The sequence below is a fragment of the Chaetodon trifascialis genome, chromosome 1, assembly GCF_039877785.1.
Source record: "Chaetodon trifascialis isolate fChaTrf1 chromosome 1, fChaTrf1.hap1, whole genome shotgun sequence".
In the NCBI taxonomy this organism is placed as follows: domain Eukaryota; kingdom Metazoa; phylum Chordata; class Actinopteri; order Chaetodontiformes; family Chaetodontidae; genus Chaetodon; species Chaetodon trifascialis.
In genome coordinates, this window is record NC_092056.1 from 17,651,900 (window position 1) to 17,677,052 (window position 25,153).

At 42.0% G+C, this 25,153-nt stretch overlaps 3 protein-coding genes across 4 annotated transcripts in view; 1 reads left to right on the plus strand and 2 right to left on the minus strand.

Moving 5' to 3' along the window:
* The window catches only part of hipk3b (homeodomain interacting protein kinase 3b), a 38,300-nt gene extending 37,713 nt beyond the window's left edge, over positions 1-587 (minus strand). Inside the window, exon 1 of the mRNA XM_070972251.1 lies at positions 220-587. Within this exon, the coding sequence (XP_070828352.1) occupies positions 220-292 (73 nt within the window). The 5' untranslated portion in view covers positions 293-587. The remainder of the gene's footprint in view (positions 1-219) is intronic.
* Positions 588-2,551: 1,964 nt separating this feature from the next.
* On the plus strand, positions 2,552-13,703 carry cstf3 (cleavage stimulation factor, 3' pre-RNA, subunit 3). Its single transcript, XM_070963224.1, has 20 exons — positions 2,552-2,781; positions 3,482-3,586; positions 3,762-3,857; positions 8,519-8,551; positions 9,418-9,515; positions 9,612-9,678; positions 9,759-9,793; positions 9,888-10,014; positions 10,118-10,195; positions 10,512-10,674; positions 10,905-11,014; positions 11,095-11,211; positions 11,297-11,515; positions 11,597-11,699; positions 11,884-11,953; positions 12,051-12,246; positions 12,344-12,494; positions 12,622-12,716; positions 12,819-12,879; positions 13,129-13,703. The coding sequence occupies exons 1-20, from the start codon at positions 2,755-2,757 to the stop codon at positions 13,326-13,328; spliced, it is 2,151 nt and encodes a 716-aa protein (XP_070819325.1). The 5' UTR covers positions 2,552-2,754; the 3' UTR covers positions 13,329-13,703.
* Positions 13,704-15,513: 1,810 nt separating this feature from the next.
* On the minus strand, positions 15,514-25,077 carry depdc7a (DEP domain containing 7, paralog a). Of its 2 annotated transcripts, none has more exons than XM_070965927.1 (9): positions 24,938-25,077; positions 19,676-20,138; positions 18,183-18,313; positions 17,860-18,052; positions 16,892-17,112; positions 16,595-16,737; positions 16,388-16,513; positions 16,057-16,135; positions 15,514-15,941 (listed from the first exon to the last, which is right to left on the minus strand). In XM_070965927.1, the coding sequence occupies exons 2-9, from the start codon at positions 20,128-20,130 to the stop codon at positions 15,718-15,720; spliced, it is 1,572 nt and encodes a 523-aa protein (XP_070822028.1). In that variant the 5' UTR covers positions 20,131-20,138; positions 24,938-25,077; the 3' UTR covers positions 15,514-15,717. The 2 variants fall into 2 exon arrangements, with proteins under 2 accessions (XP_070822028.1, XP_070822021.1); XM_070965920.1 differs by lacking the exon at positions 24,938-25,077 and adding an exon at positions 23,067-23,121.
* Between the last annotated feature and the right edge of the window lie 76 nt (positions 25,078-25,153).

Genomic DNA, 25,153 nt, shown 5'->3' on the forward strand with positions numbered 1-25,153 from the left:
ATTAAAATAAGTCGCTACTAGAAAATTCATTAGCGCAAAGTGTTGACAGGGCTAGCTGCGTACGATGCTAATGTTGAAACCCTGAACAGCCAAAACCTCGCTAGCTAAGTTTGTAGCTAAGTTATGACTTGGTATTAACGTTACGTCACATTTATAGTGTCGTTCCAAATGTTAAACTAAATAAATATCAACACTGACAGGCTTCACTTCGCCACTTACCTTCACATAGAGTCACTATAAGTATCATCCAGGGCTTCTCTGAACATGTTATGGACTTATAAATCCATACCATGCACAGTTCGCCTGCATTGCTGCCATCTTGTCCTAGACGACAGGAAGGGAGAGCTCGCTCTCGGTAACGACACCATCTCCCACATTTTAAACATTGAATAACTCCTGCATATGAGCGTCCAGAAACACCACGCCGAGCCCAGGTTGTAGCTACGCAGTTCAAATTCGTCGCCTTCCTCGTTGGGCAAAGTAGCCCATCTCTGAAAGGGTGTCGTTACCCCGACTAGTCGCGCGGTTCAGCAGCCCTGCCAGCCTCTAACATGTCCCTTTTCTCTAGCAACTGCAAGCAAATGTTTGTGAACTGACGGCATTGACCAGACCAGAGTAGTCGATCAGCGAGCAGATATATTCACCAAGATTCAGGATTGAGAGAACACAGAGCAGAACAATATTGGACAAAATATCTAAATAAGAACATCCCAGTATATTTTAAACGTTTGGTGGGAAGACATACATTGTGCATATACCTATATAATCTCAGTTTATTTATATTTATTATTACAGTTTTTGCCTGCACATATCACAGTACAGCCTACATATACTACTACTTTACAAGCTGTTTAATAAACATACAGATATTTTATATATATGATTATTAATGCTAATGCTAATGTCTAAAATCCTGCTCTTACCTGTCAATAACCTCTCAACATTACCATTACAGATTTGTTACTGTATTTTATTTTATTTTATTTTATTTTATTTTATTTTATTTTATTTTATTTTATTTTATTTTATTTAGTAGGGTGACTCCATTTATCAGTTTCTAAAATGTGTTTCCAATAGGATATTTAACGATGCAGTAGAAGCATATAATGATGACAACCAATAATAATTCATTTCCTTACTTCTGTGTCAACAACAAGTGTCAGCAACAGAGTGCTCTTAAGGCAATGAGTGGGGGAGCACAATCTCTGCTCAGACAGTCAGGAGACACCCAGCTGACAAAGTAAGCTGTTCATAAGCCCCCACTGTCTGAGAAGACCAGTTGTAATCTAATCCACCAAAAGGCATTTGTCTTTCCCAGTCCCCACCCCAATTACAGACAACAACCCACTAGACCTGGCCAGATGGAAAGCAGGTGTGAACACCCCATGTCTAACCTGGTGAATCATGTGCAAACACAGCTGGAGTAGATAGGGGAAGCAAAGTAGGCCACACATGTAGGAGACCCCTATATGTTCCTTTATCTTATGATGGAAAGTGCACTAATATCCCAAAAAAGTACACCAATGTGACATCACTCAACCATCCTTATATTTCCCTTTTCTATTCTCCACAAATGTTGGGTCCACCAAGACTCAACCTCAATCCTGCTCAGAGGAGTGTAAAAAGAAGAGTGTAAAAACATTTGCTGTTTAATTGGTGTCACAGTACAGAATGTAATTCTGTCCTGTAATAAATCAACAACAGCACTACAACTATGAGATCTTGTGACATGAGTGTTTATAGCTGAGAAAAAAGTTCACTTGTGATCAAATGACTGCTCTGTGGTCTTTTGCTCTGGTCTATCTCGAATTGTTGGCCAGGAACACACAAGCGCGCGCTTACGGCGCGGGGAAGAAAAAACGGCTATCGTTTGTCTCCCCCTACTGGCCAGCAAGGTGGCCAGCATCGTGCTGTATACAACGAGCCTTTGTTGTGTTATTGCTGATTGATGTTTTTGTGATTTTTGTCACGGTAATAAAACTATGTTGGGTCCTACATACATACATACATACATACATACATACATACATACATACATACATACATACATACATACATACATACATACATACATACATACCTTACGAATAGGAGGTTAATGGGTGGTACCAATGTAAAGATCCGTGTTTTTCTAATGGTCACTGGGAGAAGCCACCTATAGGCCAAAATTCTAAACTTGGTTTGCAGTTGCGGATGAGTCAACTAAAGCGCCTACTTGTAATGCATACACATTATGCCACTGTTTTTACACAGTGCGTTTATTTATTTTTTATGTTACTCATGAACATAAGGCAAAGAAGCGCTGTACATAAGATAGAATTTAAAAAAAAAACATCCAGGAAACATTATATCCTTTGCTCGCAAATTCGAAAAATCACCACATGAGGCTGATTTAAGTAATAGGTAACTCCGGTTGTTGTTTAATATTGCAACACATATTGTAACTTGCGCTCTCACCGTACACATTTAAGGCGTTTCAGTCGAATAAGCTTTTGTGGATATTGGCATTTTATTTTGAAGAATTCGCGCCGGAAGTACTATTGTTGTTGCTACTGGCGGAGCGGAACACAGCTTCCACGCCATTTTGAGATGTTGGGCAGCAACTGAAAAGCTAGGCAGTTCCTCGAGGGGAATGTGATCGACCGTATTGAAGCTATGCCGATGACTTAGTCGTTTTTAAAATTGCCATCACGTTATTATTTGAACGTTGATCCCATTGATATAACATTTCTAACCTAGGTTACTCCTCCAGCCATGTCCACCGAGGGAACAGCCGACCAGGTCAGTTAGCTAACGCTACATGCAGTTCTGGTGAGGGACAAGCTAACCCTAACTGAAACGTTAGCATAATTCGACTCTTGTGTTATTCTTGGATAATGTTAACACGTAAATTTTGCTACAGTAACATTACATGCACGGCGCCATGACTTTGTATAAGTTAGTATTAGCTAGCATTGACCATTGCGTAGACAGCAATGATATGTAGGAGTTTGGCGTAAAGCTGCAAGTTTAGCCCGCCGTACGCCATATTGACTGTAGCATCGTCGCTGCTGGTTGACCATTTTTTTTACGCGCTGAGCTACCTTAGCATAACTTGTAACAAACAACTACTTTCTTGTTAGACAGCGTTACTGATACTGCCTTTTACACGGTGCTGGTATGGATGCTTTTCAGTGGTGCCAGCTTCAAAGACCTAGCTAGTTAGTGGAAAAACGGTGTTTAATGTGTGTGACTTGATCTAGCTACTTAACAAATAGCCGCAAGGCCGATGTTCTTTATCGATGTAACACATACTGCAGGGGCGCGGCCAAGAAGTCAGTCAATCTATTTTTTCAATATTTAACCCATCCATAAATAATAATCCTGAGTATTAGCATTATGTTGGCCCTCTCCAGCTGTGGGCACCTAGAGTAATCACTATGCCAAAAGTTTGTTCAGCAGGGTAACCCTTCTGTCCCTTGCCATTTGTGTTGTCTTGCAGGCTGCTGCAGAGTATATTCCGGAGAAGGTGAAGAAGGCAGAGAAGAAGTTGGAAGAAAACCCATATGACCTTGACGCGTGGAGCATTCTGATTCGAGAAGCACAGGTTTAGTGACACAGAGTTGCATTACTGGGGTTAAGCAAACGGGGGAATCGGGTGGCGGGTATAGCGGGTCAGGGGTTATGCACTGTTAAAATACAAAGCACCTCATCTTTTTTCCTCAAGATTGCTTCTTCATATGTTAAATAGTGTGGAATGTAAATGCATTCTCTTCCTTTAGAACCAACCCATAGATAAAGCAAGGAAGACATACGAGCGACTTGTCACACAGTTCCCAAGTTCTGGCCGATTCTGGAAACTGTTCATTGAAGCTGAGGTTAATACTCTTTCTTTTCTTTAGTGTGCATGGCTGGGAGTTTTTCCTAACATGATCAACAACGTGATTTTCACACAAACAAAATGTCTTCAGTGATGTTTAAAGTCACAATTCTTGTTCTGAATCACCAGGCCTGCTTACTTTCTTTATGTTTAGCGTCAAAAGAGTAATAAATAAGACATTTTGACTGTGTAGAGCATCTACCTGCTTAAGAATATCCTGCACAATGAAGGACCTGGATTGAACATAGATGTAGAATGATGTAATACACTTTTAGTTTATCAGGCTCTAGCTGGACTCATGAAGAATTGTGCCTTTAAACACAAAAGGGGAAATTAGCGCTAACCATTTCTTTTTCAGAAAATTCTAATGTTCCCAGGATTTAAAAAAAAAAAAAAACATATTCTCTGCGTCGTATTTAAATGGGGTAAAGTGCATTTGTTGCATGTTTGGTCTGCAACAGTATTAAAACTATTTTAATGGTATTGGAGTGCATTAGCCTTTTATTCACTTGTCGTGTCAATTTATTGCCTCCTGTGTCATTTCTTTCGGGTAATTTTATAAACAAATATTTTGATTGTGTGGCCCATTTTTTCCTTGAGACATTTCTCCCCAGCTCCTCAAAAAAAATATATGACCAGTGACCCATTTACCTTGTTGCCATCAGCAGGCTTTGCTGTTATGCAGTCAGCTACTGATATGCTGGTTCATTTTCCCTTGCACATAGCCATTTTTTGCTAACCTGGTGAAGTGCATTTTCTGGTGCCCTCCACTTCTGCAGACCACTACTGCAACTGACGTTAAACACACTGCTTGCACAAAGTTGCACAGCATTTTCAAGCATCATAACTGAGTTCAAAGTCCATTGTGTAGTTCTGGTAAATGATTACCTCACTGCTGTGAACTGAATGTTGGTGTATGTTGAGGTTGTAGTGGTTGTGGTTTGTTGTTGTGGAGTATCTCCCCTGAGTGAAGCTACGCCTGCCGCCTCCCATTCCCCATACCTTCACCCCAGTCTTCACCTACTCAGATTACCCAGTGCAAGGAAGGGCCTGGAGTGATATTGCATAACATAGACATATATACTATATATATGTTAGGAACTGGAGAAAGAACATGGTGCTGCCTTTTCCAAATGGACTATGCTTCCCAGGAGCAGTCATTAAATAATTTAGTCAAGCCTACAGATGGCACTAACTGTACTCGTGCCAGGAAAGCATTCGTGTCAGCCTCCACACTACTAACATATTACCCCTTCTAACAGAGATTACAGCCAGCAGCAACATAAAAAAGCAGAGCAGAATGGTGACTCCAGCTACTAGGAATGTTTGATTTGTGGATTTAAAAGCAGGAGATCACACACAGGAAACTGAAGTAAATTTAAAAATTCCAGCATCACCAAAGCTTTATTTGAGAAACAAGCAAGTACATTTATAGGTGGCAAACAGTTAGTGTAAGGAATTGTTTGAAAGGAACTAATGATTAAACTATTTAATGAAATGAAACCTTTCATACAGGTTAGATTTAACAGTATGTTAAATCAGTGTTAACATTTGCAACTAAAGTTAAGAAAATGCACTAATTAAGCTTTTGTTTAATAGTGAAGTGACTAGGTTAGTGTATTTAAGTGTGATGGAGAAGTGTTTGCTTTAGTCTTAGAGTTTTAGTAGTGTGTTTTTTTTAGGTTCCTACCAAATAGACACGCTCAGAAAAAACTTTAAGCCAAGCTCATTAGGCCAATCACAAACAATGAAATTATCATCAAAGTTATAACTTCACCCCCCCACCCCCATTATTTGGCCAACAGCTCTCCCTGTTGAACTTAAAACCACAACTCAGCCTGAAACAACCAAAGATACCAGTTTGGCATATTACCATGTAGCTTTCTATTTGCTGAAATGAGACTAGACGTTTGAATTAGCGCAACATTTTATTTATTAAAAACAGACAGTGAGGTTCTAAAATTACAATTTTAGTCCAGGGCATGCATTGGCAGTATATGTCAGTAGCTCACAGCTCCTTTGTAACTCATAGAATAAAGACACCTACCTTGTTTGGTAAGTATGTGGGTGAGCTCTTACTTTCCCTCCTTTGTTAAAATTCACTGATCCAACTTGAAACCTTCATGGCTGTACAAATCCACTTTTGTGAAATTCTTCATAGAATACAAATTCTCATTAAAAGACACAGTGTATCCTCGTGCTTGTGCTTCCCTGAGTTTATGTAGACCTCATTTTTAATAGTTGCACTGTAGGCAAATCATACAAAGTCTGTTTGATTCCAAAGCCCTCTCTAGATCCAGAGCTAGAGCCCTCTCCAGCTCTATCAGGATTAGGTCACACGTTGCATTAGGTGACAAGCCCACAGAGTATGAGAAAATATACCCTTGAGTGAAGGTTGCTAGCCCATGTTGTCTGACACAATGCTGCACTTCATGGTTGAATTTTATTTTGACCTGATAATATGTTTAAAAACCTGCAGTAACTTGCGGTGTGAGAGAAGTGCATATTTAGGCCAGCTTCTCCCGTCTGTCAGTTTTTGAGGCTATTTCAGGATACACTTTGTCATTAAGGGGAAAAAACAGCATGAGTAGTATCCTAAAAAGTAGTATTTATCTTGAGGGAGAAGCCAGCAAGAGCAAAAAAAAAAAAAAAAAAAAACCACAAATCAAATCAGCCTCAAGTTTCATTTCCTGTTCTGTGCATCTAAAGCTGAATTGTGGAATTAGTGCGCGGTTGTTAATTGCAATGCAGAAATATATGAGTATTCAGTACTGTAAAAATTAGATTGAACAAATTAAAGTACACTTATAGTATGGTTGGTTCCAAGTTTAGGTTTTATTCTTGAATTTTCCTCCGTAGACTTCCCTTTCTCATATTAAAGTAGATGGATGGTGTGTTTGAAGGTGTCTTGTGGATGTTTTTCTGGCAGTGATCTTTAGTGAGGTCTTTTTCAGGCTGTTATGTAAGCAGCTACTTCAGGACACCACCTTAAAGCAGCCTGTGGAGGTGCAGTCAAGCTGCCCTTCAGGGGGACCATTTAGGATCTCACCAGCAGATTCTACCATGATTGCAGGCTGACTGATTGGCATTATATAGCTCATCTGTTTCAGCAGTAGCACATGAAAACAGGTCTTGGATTTGCATCAGTTGTAGTAAAGACTCAGATTTGAGTGATACTGGGAGATGATACAAGTTTACACCTTCACTTGTAACAAGTGTTTTAAACCCTGAAAAGCTCAAAACAGTATATTCCAGATTGTATATCTGTGACATTGCATTATATATTCAGTGTGATTTCTTGGCTAAAAATAAACCTTTTCATCAGGAGATGCATCTTCAAACACTACATCTCTTGTCTCTTCTAACACGAGAAATTTGCTGTTGCTTGGTCTCTTTTGTAATGAAGGTGAAAAGCTTAGTGTGTCAGATGTGCTGTTTCAGTGCCTGGAACGAGCAAGTAATGTAGGTCAGTCTTTTTTGGGAAGGCACCCTAAAGGCACTCTAAACTGCAGCTGGCCTTTATTGTACAATTTTACAAAGAGCCAGCTTAAAGAAATTATTTTCCTAGAAACTGTGTCTTTTGTAAGGGTCCAGTGGTCGAGGTTGTCCTAAATTTGAATGCTTTTATGCCCTTTATGAGAGATTAATTTGGCCAGTTCTCTGTGACATTTTGAATCACATTATATAAATCGCTCAGACTTCTCATCTTGAGTTGTTAAATGTCATATTTTCCATTATATATCATGTACCATTTGTACATTCCAGTGCAGATAAATACTTGTTTTTTGGGCCTTACGTTGAGGGGTGAGAGGACACAAGGGGGGATCAAAACCAGGGGCGTAATAGTTGTTGTTAATGGAATAGGTCTCCGCTAACAGACCGCAGGACCCTCTCCAGATAAATCCAGCCTCAGCAGGGCACCAAACAAACCTGAGTGCGTGGGATTCACTCAGTCATGTCGCGAGAATATTAATGTTAGAATTCTGTGAGCCTCATTGTGCAGACGTGCCTTTAAACCTAAACCTGCGCTCTGTTAGTTTAACCTCTTCACTAACTTTTTACTTACAGAGGCCCCACTCCTCTTACTTACTCCTAGGCTGGTTTAATTCTGTTTTTTATTAATATAAACACAATGGGATAGGATCAGTCTACCCACACAGGCCTGAGGTGCTAATACCACAGAAACAACAGTCTGTACTAGATGGAGCTGTGAGTCTTGTTTCAACAGTCAGCATCATGAAATTCATTATGAAATGTTTAACAAGGGAACACACTCACCCCAAGGCTGTGAGGGGAACATGTTTCTTAAAGTGGCCGATTCTGAGTCTCAGATTCAGAGCACCTTTTCAATATTTGAAACTTACTATTTAAAAGCTGCGTTCAGAAGATTTTTGATTATCTTTTCTGTACATTTTTTTTCTGGTAACTGGAGTTTTGTGGGTTATGTGGCGCAAAAAGCAAATAAACCCCTTTTTAAAAGTAGTTTGTCATTCTTGTGTGAATTTCACTTTGTTGATCTTTAATGATGTTTTTTTTTTTGATAATGTTGATCAGTGTTTGTGTGTGTGTGGTCACATTTGCATGAATGCATGTTTCCTGAAAGCCATTACAGTCGAGGAGACGTTTGAATTAATATTGCATTTACACTCTTATTTGCAGATCAAGGCTAAAAACTATGACAAAGTAGAAAAGGTAAGTGTCCATCACACACACGAAAGCTGCCAAATGTGACATTCTGGTATGTGGGAAGGGTCTTCTGACACGTGCTTTTGTGATTTCCACCAGAAAATGGTCTGTTATAGTGTCAAATCTTTTATTTTGCATTAGAAGGCATCTAAAACATACATTTGAGAGATAATTTTGCTCTTAACACAGAAAATGTTTATTTTTTAAAAAATGAACGGTGCTTCTTCGAGGTGTGAGTTGATTTTCCTGCATACTGGCTCACTACCTAGTTTGCTCTACCACTCCTTTGTTTAAAAAAGGAATATTTCTTGTTTCATTTCTATGTTGGTAACACATTTTTATATATAAACCTGGTTTTAATCTAAATGGAATCAGTTCAGTCTTCATCTTAAGATTGTACCGTCAATTTCTTCATTGGTTTGGAGCTGGTGTGTTGTCTGTCACTTGTTTTCCAAGTTTAATAAATGATGTGAGCCCATCCTGTTCAGTTATTTGCCTGAATGTCAGTTCGACACATCAAGACGTGTGTATCCCTCAGACACACTCTGGTGTTTTCCTCTGAGTCTGGAGGAGCTCACTGAAATGTAGGCCACATCTGAGATCTGTCTAATGAAGCCGGTTTACTGCTGGAACTCCCCCAAATCTGGCATATGGCCTGAAGTAAAAAGCGCTTTTCTGGGTTTCCCTGAGTGCGTTGGTAATCCTCCTACATAGGAAATCCCACTCTGGATCAGCATGTTAGTTTGGGCATGGGTTTATAAAACCGAACCAATGAAACACTGAAGATGGGTGTTTGTGTTGTGGAATGTAAACAGGATGTGTAAACTGTCTGTTTGTTCCAGTTATGTCACCGTCTGTGTTCTTGCCTCTAGTTGTTTCAGAGATGCCTAATGAAAGTCTTGCACATCGACCTGTGGAAATGCTACCTCTCATATGTCCGCGAGACCAAAGGGAAGCTGCCCAGCTACAAGTGAGAGAACACGCTGTGTCGTTGGATGAAGCAGGCTGACATACTGCCTTCCTGTCAAACACATTTGACTTCAAACGTTTATGCTCTCGCCCTCAGAGAGAAGATGGCCCAGGCGTATGACTTTGCCCTGGATAAAATCGGCATGGAGATTATGTCCTATCAGGTACTCAGATCTGATGTGTGTATTTTTACCTGTGTGTATAAAGTTAACTACGGTCATCTAACAGCTTCTCTCTCTCCCAGATTTGGGTGGACTACATCAACTTCCTCAAAGGAGTGTAAGCGTGTTTTTTTTTCTCCTGCAGTACTGCGAGACTCGAACTGTGTTAGCCAACTTTTTAATGCTGACATTTATGTTTTGTGCTCCACTAGTGAGGCTGTGGGCTCCTATGCAGAGAACCAACGGATCACTGCAGTACGGAGGGTGTACCAGAGAGGCTGTGTGAACCCCATGATCAACATTGAGCAGCTCTGGAGAGATTACAGCAAATATGAGGAGGCGAGTGACCCACACAGGGCTCATCTGTCTTCTCACATGCTTTATGTTTGCACATACAGAGTTTTAACTGGTAAAAGACTGACTTTGTTCATTTCACACACAGGGAATCAACGTGCACTTGGCCAAAAAGATGATTGAGGACCGAAGTAGAGACTACATGAATGCCAGGAGAGTGGCAAAGGTGAGAGAAGTGTCACAAATGTGCACTGTTCTGAATGCTTGTGCTGTACAACACTGACTCATTCAAAACATCATTACAAGCAGAAAATAATCATTTACAACTGAGATGAACTTTCCCAGTCTGCTCCTGTCCCAACTTGTTTGAAACATGTTGCTGCATCAAACATTTATTTACAAAAGTCAGTGAAGTTGATGAGGTCAAACATTAAATATATTGTCTTTATTTCACACAGCATCCCAACCTTTTTGAAACCGGGGTTGTATATTGAAAGTCAGGCTTTCTTTGTAAACTAATCTGGATTGTTGTGTGGTTTCAGGAGTATGAGACTGTGATGAAGGGGTTGGACAGGAACGCGCCCTCTGTACCGCCCCAGAACTCCCCTCAGGAAGCCCAGCAGGTGGAAATGTGGAAGAAATACATCCAGTGGGAAAAAAGCAACCCATTACGCACAGAAGACCAGACCCTCATCACAAAGAGAGGTGACTATTTGTGTTACTCTGTAAATCCACTGATTCCAGTGATCATGCTGGTTTGTCATTTTTTGAACACCAATCAGTGGAGATACATAATGTTTGGAGATTTTTCTCCTTTAGAGCAGCAGCCACTAGAGGGCGCAGATTGGCGCTTTCTTGCTCGCTCATAGTTGGGCTGCAAGGATTCTGTATGTTATAAATTGTAGTCAGTTGCCTCTCTGTGTCCTGTGTTGCAGTGATGTTTGCCTATGAGCAGTGCTTGCTGGTGCTGGGCCACCATCCCGACATATGGTACGAGGCAGCACAGTACCTGGAGCAGTCCAGCAAACTGCTGGCAGAGAAGGGGGTAAGAGATGAAACCTTTCACACTCTGAAACTCAACTTCAGCTCAAACCCTCTAACTTTCTTTTTTTTTTTTCCTCTCAGGATATGAATAACTCCAAGCTGTTCAGTGATGAGGCAGCTAACATCTATGAACGTGCCATTGGGACTCTTCTGAAGAAGAACATGCTTCTGTACTTTTCATTTGCTGACTATGAGGAAGTGAGTGTCCAGCAGCTTACTCAGCGTGGATCTCAATCAGCACAGTGAGAGGCACATCACCGTATATCGTTTGCTTTCCTCACAGAGTCGCATGAAGTACGAGAAGGTCCACAGCATCTATAATAAGCTGCTGGCCATTGAGGACATTGACCCCACACTGGTCTACATTCAGTACATGAAGTTTGCCAGGAGGGCAGAGGGGATCAAATCAGGTCGCACCATCTTCAAAAAGGCCAGAGAGGACCTTCGCACGCGTCACCATGTGTACGTGACAGCGGCACTGATGGAGTACTACTGCAGCAAGGTAAGTACACGCCATCACATGTTTCGTATGCGTACGGTGTCCAATCCTTTTTTTCTCAACTCGTTTCTTCCTCCCACGCAGGATAAATCGGTGGCCTTCAAGATTTTTGAGCTTGGTTTGAAGAAGTATGGCGACATTCCAGAGTACATACTGGCATACATCGATTACCTCTCACACCTTAACGGTAGGTTCCACCTAATCAAATGCAGAGCTAAGGCACAGAATACAGGAAATCTTTAAGTCTTTAATTAGTGATGTCCTGCTATCAGCTGTGAGAAAATGAAAGATTTCTCATCTTTTGTCACAGCGATGGAAAATAGATGTGTGACCCTGTTTTTCCTTCCTCTGCCACCCCTCTCTCTCTCCAGAGGATAACAACACCAGGGTTTTGTTTGAACGTGTCCTCACCTCAGGAAGCCTGTCACCAGAAAAGTCAGGGTAATGTCCAGTGTGGATTTAAGCTGCATGCATGCAAGCGATGTAATTATCCACGCCTCTGACCTGGCGATGTTTGTTGGTGTTTGCTTTTCTTCAGTGAGATCTGGGCTCGGTTCCTGGCGTTTGAGAGCAACATAGGAGACCTGGCCAGTATTCTGAAGGTGGAGCGCAGGCGATTCACTGCTTTCAAGGACGAGTACGAGGGCAAAGAAACAGCCTTGCTTGTAGATAGATACAAGTTCATGGACCTGTATCCGTGCTCTGCCAGTGAGCTCAAGGCCCTTGGATACAAGGTGTGTATTTTCTCCAGTGCAATCTCTTTCTTTGAACAGATCAGGCTCTTCTGTCAACGTGCTGTGTATTTAAACAGTTTCCACTGTGTGTTTGCAGGATGTGTCTCGTGCCAAACTGGCAGCACTGCTCCCAGAGACTGTGGTGGCGCCCTCTGCGCCCACACTTAAGGATGAAGCCGACCGTAAACCCGAGTACCCCAAACCTGACACCAATCAGATGATCCCCTTCCAGCCGCGGCACCTCGCCCGTACGTAACCTGTAACTGCCCATGTCAGAGCATTAGACTTTACATGCATGTTGCCGTCTCTTCTGCATGTACTTAATGCATTAAAGGATCCATCGTTGATGTTAGCCTCCTGTGGTCCTCCCCACAGCTCCAGGTTTACACCCAGTCCCTGGTGGAGTTTTCCCAGTCCCCCCAGCTGCTGTTGTCCTAATGAAGCTGCTCCCTCCGCCCACGTGCTTCACTGTGAGTTGCAGCAGCTTAATACCACCAAGCTCATATTCAATCAAAAAATGCTGTTTTCTTCCCACTAGATTGCACAGAGTATGTGGTTGTTTCTCGCTGCAGGGTCCCTTTGTTCAAGTCGATGAGCTCATGGAAAGTTTCAGGAGATGCACACTTCCTGAGAGTAAGTCGCTTTTGTCAGCACTCTAACATGAATCCAGACCACTTCTGTTTGTAAGCACGCGAGCAACGTGGCTCATGTAATGGAAACGTCAGTCAGACATTTGGTCAAACGAACACTTTGGTCCAGAGGGAAATATTTTGACAGCTGCCAGAGGAATTCCCATAAAATGTGTTACCATCTATTGTTCAGGACATCAAAACTGCCCCCCCCCCATTTGTCATTTTACTAACGTGTTTTACGTCTCCACAGCTGTTGATGCTGCTGTAGAACTGATCACTGGTAGACAGCCCGATGCAGGAGGGGAGGGCAATGGATCCATGGAGAACCACGCTGTTGCCAAGTCACTGAAGAGGCCTAACGCAGACTCCGATGAGGAGGACGACAAAGGAGCCGTGGCTCCGCCCATACACGACATCTACCGCGCACGCCAACAGAAGAGGATCCGATAAACTCAGACTGAACCCAAGAATGTAATCTTAACAGGTGGTCCTATGGAGTAAACATACATGTCCTCATTTTTGAGTGTGTCTGACAGATTATACATGCGTACACATACACACTCACACAGATGTACACACAGTATGCACACCTGAGTGTTCTTGTGGCTTTTTCTTTGTCAACAGTTTTTATTTTTAAAGACTGACCATTATACTGTACAAAATTTTTAATTCAACCGTTGATTTTGGCACACAGCTCAGTTTTGGCCTTGTGATGTTCCAGTGATGGCAAAGTGAATTTTTTGTTTTGATTTTTTTTTCTTTTTTTTTTAGATAACTGGAGGAAAAACACAGTTACTTTCAATAAAAGTGTAAAACAATTCAACTAAATTTGACGTTTTTATTGACTTAACTGATGATTTTTAGCTCTTTTCAGAACTGATGGATTTATTAAGTCTGCTCTCTTAGCACATGGCCCATCACTACCACTAGGGGGCAGTACCTGACATGTAGTTGATCTGAAAGGTTCAATCAACCCCTGTTCAAATAATCAGATTCCCTCTATGGTTGACAGCAGGATGTGACAGGCTTAAATTTGCTCCTGTTTGCATTTGAACAATGCAGACTTAAAGACTGAACATGCAAATTAAACATGTTAACAGTCGCTGTAAGAAAGGGACAAAGGGACAATGATAAATGCCATTTACACAGTGAACATTTTTCAATGCCAGCCAGCTGCTTATTTTCACGTTGCCTGATCACATCATTGTTTGTCTGCCCGGCGCAGCCTTTGTTCTGCGTGGCAGTCTATCTGCTCTGAGCCTATTCACAGGTGGCATAAAACAGTCCATGCAGAACGCCGCTCGACTGCAACGTAGTAAAGTCTGATTTCTGCTTCGCACATATGGAAAATTCTTAGAAACTAAAACTTGACTATACCAAAGACAAAAATAATGTCTTTGTATTTAATAGCTTCTGAATCAGAACATCAGAGGATAATTTGTTTCCCTGAAAGTGTTATTGTAGAGCTCCCCAACACGTGTGCCCATCAAGCAAAGAAATTGCCTGCTGGCTATTTCTCCTTGCGAATTTTTAGTCACTGATTCCATCACGAGAACAGTCAAAGCATAATAACTGCAACAACACCAACATCATCTGCATTTTAAGCAGGATTTAGACTGAAGCGTGTGAGTTTTGCCTGGAAATGTTCAACAGTGACAGAATATGAGGAGAACAGGCCTTTCATAAAAATTGAACTAAGCATTACAATCTGCTTTTTTATTTTATACTAAGATAGCGTGAAAAACAATTTCACGTTAGATAGTCGACTAGCACAAACAGCCTTAGATTTCACAATGTTGCCACTCCATTAGAAAAGGAGACTATATCTCTTTAACAGAGACACATGCGTGGGTCAAGTCAGAATAGACACAAAGTGCTGCAAATTGTGTCTCAAAATTGAATATAATTTGCGTTGTGTGGCTAAATTACCTACAGCTGAAGTCATTTTTTCCCTTTTCATCATATTATACACATTTTGAGTCTGCAGGGAAAAGTACCTGTGTGAATATTTCACAATTCTTACTAAGACCTGCCAAAGCATGAACAACATGTCGTTAAAAAGCACTCTGTGAGGGCTTTTGTCACCTGGAAATATGGAAGCGATTTCCTCAGCTGATTAAACGGAGTACATAAACCTTATATGAAACAGAACCATGAAGACGCCACTAAAATGCAGCTATGGTTTTAAAAAAAAAAAAAAAACTTACTAACATCTGTTTTGCTGATTTGTTGCAACAAACACAAAAACCCAGAGGGCCGATTCTCATGAATGCCTCTGACTGTTTACTACAGCACAACATCAGACTTTCAAATTTCCAGGTTCAAATTTCCGTTCTTCAGACATCGCTCCACTGTGCATCACACTGTACACAAGAAACCACGTGAGCGGACACATTTTTTCATTGCTAAGACTGTTCTTATTGCACAAGCACAAAGAACACATCCATTGAAAAGCCATATGCAGACGTGTCCTGACTGGCTGCAGACAAAGAACGCCATCAAGACGCATTGCAGTGTGAAAACATTAAAATGAAAAAAAAAAAACCAAAAAAAAAAAACCACTTGGTTCATTCTGAGAAAGTAACAGTCTCATATATGACAGACGATGACTACTTTTCATGTTAGTGTCCCGCACCAAAGAAAAATATCAAAGAAATTGAAGTCAATATGTCCTTAAATATCGCAGCTTATCACTTAAAGTTCACATTCTTGTTCAGTAGTCTAAATTATTTGCATACAAGCAAATAAAGTTCACTTCCTATAAGGCACATCATTTACACCACATTCATATTCTACCTCTTTTTACATTATAATACATGAATTCTTTGACTAATAAATATCACTGTAACAACATGTTGACACTAGACAATCTATTTCCAAAGTACTGAATATAAATCTCGGGGTGGCCTTTATAAAACTGTCCCAGCAGCCGTCTCTTTTCTTTGGAGGACAGTTTGGGGTTCTCATGGACTGCCCGGAGTAAGGACCACAGCTCCTCTTTAGTGGTTTTTTCTGCATTTTCTGAATATGCCTTTGCACTCACTCTTGTGCAGTATGTTGATCCTGCAGTGAGGAGAGATCAGGGAAACGTTAGGATGTGACGGCAGAGCTCATCTTCAAACAGCAGTTAAACTCACAGAATGTACGAGATGAACAGACACACGCAAAATGCGCAAACCTGTTATCATATCTGGATCCTGTCCTTTCACAATATTCATGATTCTGTCACTGACCATCTTGTGCAATGAAACAGGAATCTGATGGAGGAGAGAGAGCAAAAGAAGACATGACTTTTCTTTTTATCTATTCATTAAGAAGATCCAATATGAACATTAATAAAATTCTAGTTTCCTTCGTTTGTGGCTGTCTGTGATCTTCCACAGCCAGTCACATTTGATTCAAAGCTAATATTTCATGTCACTCCTGCTTCTAAACATCTCTGCAAGAGACCTTAGTCAGTGTATCAACCCAATGACCATTGTCTCTCACACACATCCATGAACACTCACTTTGAACAGATCACAGTGGTTGTCCATCATGAACAAAACCATCAAGTCCACCTTTCCTTTGGACAGTCTTTTGCTGTAGATGATGGCACCAGAGAAAGACCTTTTCACCGCCATCCTGTTCTCGATCTGACAGAGAAATATTTGGAATTAACACGAGATCAAACACGAACATGCACAGGCTCACGCGACATGAACACCAGCGCTCACCTCCTTGTGCAGTTTGACCTCCTGTGGTTTGGCAGCAATGGCCATGAATCTCAGGAGCCTGCGTAGCTCCTCTCTGCTGTGAGAGTCCTGCAACTTCAGGCTCAGCTGCAGACTCTCTAGAGCTTGCTCTTGCTTGCCGTTCACTGACCAGAGGAAAGACATAAATGAAAACGCTGAGCTTGAGAAAAGGGGCCCTTGTGATTGAAATGGAACAGGCAGCAACATATATGAAACCTGGCTTTATGCATCACTGTGAAAAACAGGATACCAAAGGGATCTGATAGGTCCCCATCTTACCTAGTAGCTCAGAAATGCCAGAGTGGATGTCGAAAACATGGTTGCTGAGCAGCGGTGGCTGCTGCATGTGTCCGTAATGCTGAGACAGGACCTCGTAGAGCAGTCTCTTACACTGCAGCAGGTTGTCAGCGCATCCAGACAAACCTCGACTGACCTCCACCACCAGCTCATCAGGCAGAAACTCCAGACAGTCCACTGCCCCTGACATCCACTCATCAGCCCTGAGGGAGAGGGAGGTGTAATGATTTTAAACACAGCTGACAGATTGGTCAAAGTGAAGCAACTCAGAGAGGGGAGGAAGGTCAGGTGAGTGAGCATTGATTTGGGCTTTTGCAGGCGAAAGAACAGCTTGGTTAAAACCAGGCTAAATGTTAGCATTTCATCATGATTATTTAGTAGATGTAACTCTCAATTACCAGTAAATGTCCTGCATTCAAAATTCACTTAAGTAATAGTATACAAGTATTAGCAAAAAAAGTGCTTGAAGTATCAAAAGTACTCCTTATGTAGAATTGTCCCCTTCAGTGTTATATTGTTATTTTCAGTACTATGATACTCATATACTGCTGGGGTAGTTTAATATATACTGTAACAATGCATCATATGTTTTGTATGTAAAATCTTTATCGTCGCTGTAAATAGTAACTATAGCTTTTAAATAAACGTAGTGGCACAATAAGGTCATTTGAAATGCAGTGGAGTATAAGTAGGTATAAAGTATAGTACTTGAATACATGCACTTTATTATTATTGTTCTCCACCACTGTATGTTTTGCTTCAACACCATTTTCAAAAACTAACCATCATTTAAATGGTTTTAATCTCGACACCTGCATGTCATTTCACCAACAAATCTTTGCTTTCCTTTAAATAAAGAGCATAGCAAAATACAAACATGTGAAAAGTCCTTAAATAGATAGAAAAAAATAGGACTTTTATAGAAAGCCCTAAAAGCTTTGGTGCCTTACTGTGCTTCACTGAAGGCCTTCAGGACCTCTCGGTCCAGATAGCTCGACGTATACAACAGGTCGGGGTCGCTGTCCATGCCATGCAGGGGGGCCCGCGATGTGTCTTTGCCCTCTAACAAGTTCTCCAACAGGGGGAGCTCTATCAGCTGCAAAAGCCTGAACACCGCCTGCTGGTGCCACACCTCATCCACAACTGTGAAGACACGGGAGTTAAAAGGGTCACAGGCAGACAGATATTCAGGCGCGTGGTGCAACAGAGCACGTGTAGCATGAAAACATAGCCCCGCTTTTACGTCATTCTCATCAGATAGGAGTGGACTTACGCTCTTGTGAGAGACCAAGGTTGATCATCTGAGGCGTGATGGTGGAGCTCAGGTTGAGGTTTCCCAGCACGTCCTCCAGTGATTTGTCTGTCTTTATAGGGGAGTGGGTGGAGTAGCTGAGCACCTCTTGTCTGAAGAATCACATAATAACAGCAATCAGTGGAAATGATTTGAAAAAAAAATAGACTCATCACAGGGACACACAAGACATTAGGCTGCACATGTTTTCTAGTACCGGTGATTTAGTCGCAGTTTGGTGCTAGTTTGATTTTGGTCATTTCAAATCAAACACTCAAAATAAACACTCAATTTCCAGCACTGAACGATTTCTGATGAACACTAAATAGAACATGTGAAGCATTTCCTTGTTTATCTAGGTTGTACCCATGAATAATTGACTTGGCTCGTGCTGCAAATAACAAAAACCTCATTTAAACTGTCAGAGCATGCGGCTCCTCTGAATCTTTCATCTGCCATTAGGGACGTCAGGCCTGTGCCCTGGTCCAGGGTGGAGCCGTCACTCTCACAGCAACACAAAGTGCTGAGGCCACGCGTCACCCTGCCTGGCTTTATCTACATGCCCGACAGCCCCCCTGCAATTTAATTCTTCTGCCTCAAAGGAAAGGACTGAGTTTAAAGGAAGAGTTTGATATTTTGGGAAATACACTTATTCACTTTCTTGCTCAGAGTTAGCTTAGCTTAGCGCAAAAACTAGAAACAGGGGCAAAGAGCTAGCCTGGCTCTGAAACAAAATCCACTTAACCTTTTGAAGCTCATTAATTAACACGCTCTCTTTTGTTGAGTTTGTACAAACATTAAACATTCAAGTGTTTAAACAATGTTGTGAGCCAGACTATTTCTCAGCTAGGCTCAGTAACTTCCTGGTGTCCTGTCATCATCATGAGTTTGCCAGGCAAGCACCAGGAAGTTATAATAATCTGAAACAGTCTGACACATAACCATGTGTGAAACAAATTGTCACATCTAGTTCAGTTTGGGTATCAAAGGAACAAAGTATAGCGTGTTAGTTAGTTAGCTTTTCTGGTGCTGGTAGGCAGAATTTGTTATCTTTGTTACGGAGCTAAGCTAACTGTTTCCCTCTGTGTCCGGTCTTTGTGCTAAGCTAAACTAGCCAGCTGCAATTCAGCTCACTGTTCAGACATTGATTTTCTCATTTAACTCTCAGCAAGAAAGAGAATAAAATGTGTTGGTGCACGCATCTCTGCACGTGTCGTTCTGTTTATTATTTTTTCATTTTGCAATTGAAGTGTGTATTTGAACTCACTGTCACACAATGGTAATGAGGGGTTACTGGAAATTAAGAGTATCAAGACATGAGTGCATGATGGGATTTCAGGAGTCTCAGGTCACACTTCGCTTGTTTTCAGAGACACCCGGTCTAAAGCGATACCAGATTTGGGATTAGTTCTGGAGGAAGGAGAACAAAGCAAATCAAAAATGTGATCTGAAGATGTTATGACACGAGTCTGTACCTTTCACGTGACAGGCTGAAGCTATTCTTGCTCCTGTTCATGCTCGGTGAGTCATAGCCGCTCTCGATGGTACTCGTGGAGTGAGAGTTGCTATTGGTCAACTGTGATGAGGAGCTTGTTGTTGGGCTTAGGAACCTGTACAAACTGCAGCTGCTGTCTTCAAATGCGGCTCGCTTTTTTTCCTTCCCAAATACTTTAATGCCCACAGGCTCAAATACCCTTGAGTCCATGAGGGCCTGACAGAGGCGGACGGCCTTGTGGCGGGGCACCGCCTCCTCGCCAAAGAAACGGTTCATGGTGAGATGTGCCAGCACCACATCCACAGCCTCTGAGCCCAGGAAGCAGTCCTGGTAGGACTTCAGGTTGTGCCGCCGGCGCTTGACCTCCACATGAGTGTGGAGATTGGAGATGATGCTGCTCCATATGTAGGTGGCCCGGAAAGGCTTCCCAGCCATGCCTTGTTCTGATGAATGAGGAGAGGAGAGAATCAGCGGATGGAAAAGGCTGGGAGGGTAGGTAAGACAATCAGGAGCATATAAATGAGGGCTGAAGGAGAGGTGAGGAAAAATCAGCCAAGAAAAGCAATTCACAAGGCTCACATACTGATTGCAGATCAGATTTCAATAAACTAGAAATGATAGCCAAGTCATGACAGCTTTACACACTGATGTGGAGCAACTTTAATATCGACTTGTGCAAGAAAAGCAATAAGAAAAACCAGGACGAAGATAAACGTTTCTACGCGCAGACGCTTCAAAACCACTGAAACACACAAGTCTTTTTGGTGATCCACTCATTATTCCGCAACTGACATTCTCAGCTTTGTCTATTGTCTGAGCACTTTCTCAGAAACTACAGGGAATTGTGCTCTCTGTCTTGACACACACATGCTGCCTGTGTAATTTCACATAATGAGAATCTGAATTCATGTTACTGTATGTGGGTGTAACAGCACAAAGTCCAGAATGAATGCATCTCATGGGGGTAGTAACCGAACCCAAAGCCTCGTGTGAAGCATGCTTGTGTGCAGTATGTTCAAAAGCCTCATTTTGATTCACTTAACATCCAATAATCAAATACTGTAGTAAGCCAGTGTAGGTTAAACACATTAATAAGAACAAAGAGAATCAGTGGTGTCTGATTTTCTTACCAGAACAGACACCTGATGTAATCTTTCTACACAGCCCGGCAAACTCAATCAGACACGCACAAGGAAACAGAGACAATGATCACACTGTGAGCCTTCTCTAACAACAGATATCCTCATATGTTCCTGCTGTATTTTCCACTGGATGGGCTGCATTGCCACTGATACACACACACACAAACACAAACCAGAAGATGGTTTATGCAATCAAATGCTGACACCTTCAACACTCCAGCATGTCATTTCTCAGTGCGTGGCATGTGCCCGTCTGTGTTTGATGGGTCTACTCTGACAGAGGTGTGTCATCCACTTCAATCAGACCAGTGAAAGAAAGCAGAGCTGGCCACAGCGAGATGTTAGCATGGCTTTCATCTCACAACAGGAAACATTTAAAGCCTGTTGAGCAAATGTCAGGGGAGGATCTGAGACACTCACTGAGGCCAGAGGCCATAAATCAGACACTGTCAGCGGCAGCCAGGCTCCATGTTATGATAACAGCACATGACAAATACTATTACTGACCCATCTGTAAAACATGACGCTCCTAAAAACACTTGGGAACAGTGCAGCAGCAAGCAGATGTTCCCCCACCCATTTAAAAAACATGCTCACAGAGCAGAGGAAGAGGTGTGTAGCAGATTTCTGGGAGATCTGTTGATTAATGGCGTGTACTTATGTCAAACTGCGTCTCCCTTGGGAGGAGAAGAAGCTGTCCTGAACCAGGGATTTGCATGAGGGAAGAACAACTGGGGCTGCATCAGTTGTTCAAGGAAGAACACCCCTTCATGATCATGATCAAAATGATTTAGATCTTTATATCACGCATATATAGACACTATAAACTTCACTATAAAGTGCAGAATATCAGAGGATTAATAGACTTTTTGGAAGGAAACTGCATTATCAGCATGAAACCCTTGATTTAGGAGTTACAGCAGAGACCATCTGGAGAATCCCATCAGGGGTCCTTGGATTACCAGTCACACAATAAATCCGGATCTTATCAATATCCATTAATGCCTGTTAAAAAGATTAAAAAAAAAAAAAAAGTGTGTCAAGTGTGTGTGTCAAAGCAGGCCTGGGAACCCGGCTGTGCTCTGTCACCTCATGTTTCTTGCGCCAGGCTGAGATTTGAGCCCAGTTTGCACAACTGACGCCAGACTTCTTCCTTGTGACTTCGGTCCTCTTTCTAAAAAAAAACCCAGCAGGCAGCCTGCAGGACGATGCGAGAGCGGACTGACCTCTATTTCAGCCAAGGGCAACAGTGCACGGTGTGTTTGCACACATGAGTGGAGGTAAATAACCGCAGAGGGAGCAGCGCAGTCAACACATGGGGACATCTCCCTTGTGAACATCTCCAGACCTGAGCTGTGTGTTGCCACTGCGACAGTAAAGACCAAGAATTACGTTTTGAAGGACTGCTGCCCTATCCAGCGCCGAGCACAGGGCGCATGATTTCAGGCAGCGGAAATGCGCCGTGGCACCGTCAGACCAACCGCAGCAGGTCGTTAACAGCCTGCGGCTGGTAGCTTCATTCCTCCAACATGCTGAGACCAGTGAGACGAACTGATCAAGCCTCAGGACACGATCTGAACACGCTGGTAGGCTATTGGCCCGTTTGGATTTGAACTGCACCCTCATATCCTGTGTGACATACAGTGTGTGGTAGTTTAGACACACACATTTACGCACGGAAATCACCTGTTGTGCCCGTGTTTTAACACAAACACTACAGGCTGCTGAGTCGGCGCTGGCGCAAATGTCAAACAACACACCTCGTTTTTATGAATAGCTGGTCTCCAAAGCATCCAATGATTTCTTAGACTTTTATAAAGCCATTATAAATCTGTCATAAAGGATGCCTTATAATTTGTTTTTCGCCTACTTTAAATTTTACAGTATGTTTAAAGAAAGACTGACTCTTGAATTACAAAAGGTGACATAAATACTGTGGACATATTTAGGAACTGATTTAATTCGTATCAGACCACAGATAATATTAAAATAGAAGCACAAATAGTCCCAAACTGTGCATAAAATAGGCTTCAATATTGAAGTATGACATTTCAGCACTTTCAGTCAAATCTAAATTAGCAGAAGGCTTCTTAAAACATCCCATCTCAACACAGCAGGTCACAGAACTAAGTAAGCCAAACCAGGTTAAAACATTTTCTCAAATGCTACAAGAAATCAGCAACATCCAGCCTGTGTTTCACCAGCTACATCTGATTAAATAGGTATTACCTGATGTTCGGAGCATGAAAACTTCGTCCAGTGACAGTTACCACAGCCATTCAGAACATGTCCCCGGTCTTCATTTCACACCGTGACGCACGCAACTAACTACAGTACAGTCAAGCCCGAAACCGTCCCCTCCCACTGCAATGCATTATTCATGTCCCAATCAGCGCCCTGCCCGGGCATTAACGTGATAATGAGGATCCCACTGTTTGCGCGCAAGTTGAACAAAAGGCGCACCAACACACTTATTCTGACATTTGGGCAAAACTTCCTGAGCTGAAACCTTGGAGGGAAGGAGGAGGAAAGACCAGGCACACCACAGTTTGTCTTTTCTCTGGAGAGAGATTTGACTTCTAATGATTTTCTTTTATGACGTGAGAGCATGAGTCATTATAATTCTAACAATTCTGAGTAGCCAAAGGCAATGTGCAGAATCTGCCCATATGTCCTTTAACGTCCTTTATTAAACCTTCTTACTGCTCAAGCAAAAGACTTTCAATTTAAAGGAAATGCTAAAAATCCAGGAAGTTTTCACTCAACCTTTCACTCACCAAGACACACCCTTAAAGCCTACACTGGAAGGAAATCTGATCCTGCAGTATTAAGCAGCAGCCACATGTGAGATATAGATATATTTCTATATAGAGAAAGAAGAGGCAGTTTGAGTGTTTGGGATTTAAAAGATAAAAACACCAAAACATGAGAAAGATTCCACCTTCCCTCCAGTCAAAACTATAGAAGACACAGCGTTGAAACACATGACGGCAGGTGCCTCAGGTGTGAAAACAGCCTTGAAGTTATTCCAGGGGAATAAGAAGGGGTGATAGTAAACAGATATGAGCTGTCGTAGGGACAGATTTCACAAGCTGATCTTCTAACCTAGTGCCTTCTTTCTGGAGGTGTAATCTGACAGCGGAAAAGTAGTAAGCTGACACTGTAAAGACAACATTGGTTACTCGCCGAAAGGGAGAGTGAAAGAAAGACAGCTATTATCATCATGAGAAACAAGTATGGTGCAACAGGTGAGGCGTGCAGCCGGGGCAAACCGGTTTGATTACTGTCCACTTCTTTATGAGGAAAAATGCTTCTTTTACACCAGGTGAACTGAGAATGCGTGGGCACAAAAGAGAGAGGTCCAGACAGGTGTTTCGACTAGAGACGAGGCAGAAAGTCACTAGTTTGCCTTGTTAGACAAGAAATTTCTTCCACCTTCACAGACTGTTGAGTTGCTCTTGATGTAAGAGAAGTTCATAAGAAGTACTTAGTCCATGAAAACCATATTTATATATCATGGTAGTTTTGGAGGAAGCCTTTGAAAGGTTGAAAAAATGAACACAGAAAGAAGAAGGAATGAGGAATTTTTTGAATTTCCCATGAGTCTCCACCAAGTGTGTGGAGGTGCAGTGCTAAACTGCTGGAGCTCCCCTTTAAAGAATATAAAGCAGGGACGCCCCCATCGTTTAGGGACGGAGACGCTGACATCTTGGTTCAAGCCTGGAGACCTTTTTGCTGCATCTCTGTCCTCACCCTAATAAAGGTATAAAATGCCCCCACAAGTCATCATTTAAAGAGCACAGCCATGTGCCCCAAACCAGCAGCCCATCATGAAGACCATAAAACTTCCATGACCTCAATGCCAGTTAAGAGCTGCTCAATTGAAAACCTCTTTTTTTCCTGAATTTGAACTTTCAATGAGTCACAAAAGCACACCCCACACTAAACTCGTGTGACAGAAAAATCTGTTTCACGTTATCAATTCATACTGTCATCACAACCGAGTGTGAATCAGAAGCATTATCATCAAACGGCCTCTTCACAGAGGCTCAGGATACGCGGTTGTAGATTTAACATGCTGCATGTGCACATAAACTCACCTTTTCTGCTGCTGTAGAGGATGTTTTTCTGTATTCACAGAGCCATTGTGTCCAGAAAGACGAAACCCACGCGGTAAATGAAAGGTAACTCTGTGCCTGCAGTGAGGGCGAAGAAGTCTTTGGCTGAAGGAGAAACTGGTTTGACGATTCTTCAGATGAATTCAGCTGAATCTGATGTGCTGGTATTTGTAAACTTGCGACGTCAGTGCTGTAGAG

Coding starts and splice junctions, on each gene's coding strand:
- depdc7a (XM_070965920.1), bottom strand. Junction 17,113..17,859: donor AAGGCCTTCAGTGAAGCACA/GTAAGGCACCAA, acceptor CCTCTCCCTCAG/GGCTGATGAGTGGATGTCAG. Junction 16,738..16,891: donor TGGCATTTCTGAGCTACTAG/GTAAGATGGGGA, acceptor TCCTCTGGTCAG/TGAACGGCAAGCAAGAGCAA.
- cstf3 (XM_070963224.1), top strand. CDS start 2,755: ATGTCCACCGAGGGAACAGCCGACCAG. Junction 11,516..11,596: donor TGGAGTACTACTGCAGCAAG/GTAAGTACACGC, acceptor CCTCCCACGCAG/GATAAATCGGTGGCCTTCAA. Junction 12,495..12,621: donor CCAGCCGCGGCACCTCGCCC/GTACGTAACCTG, acceptor TCCTCCCCACAG/CTCCAGGTTTACACCCAGTC.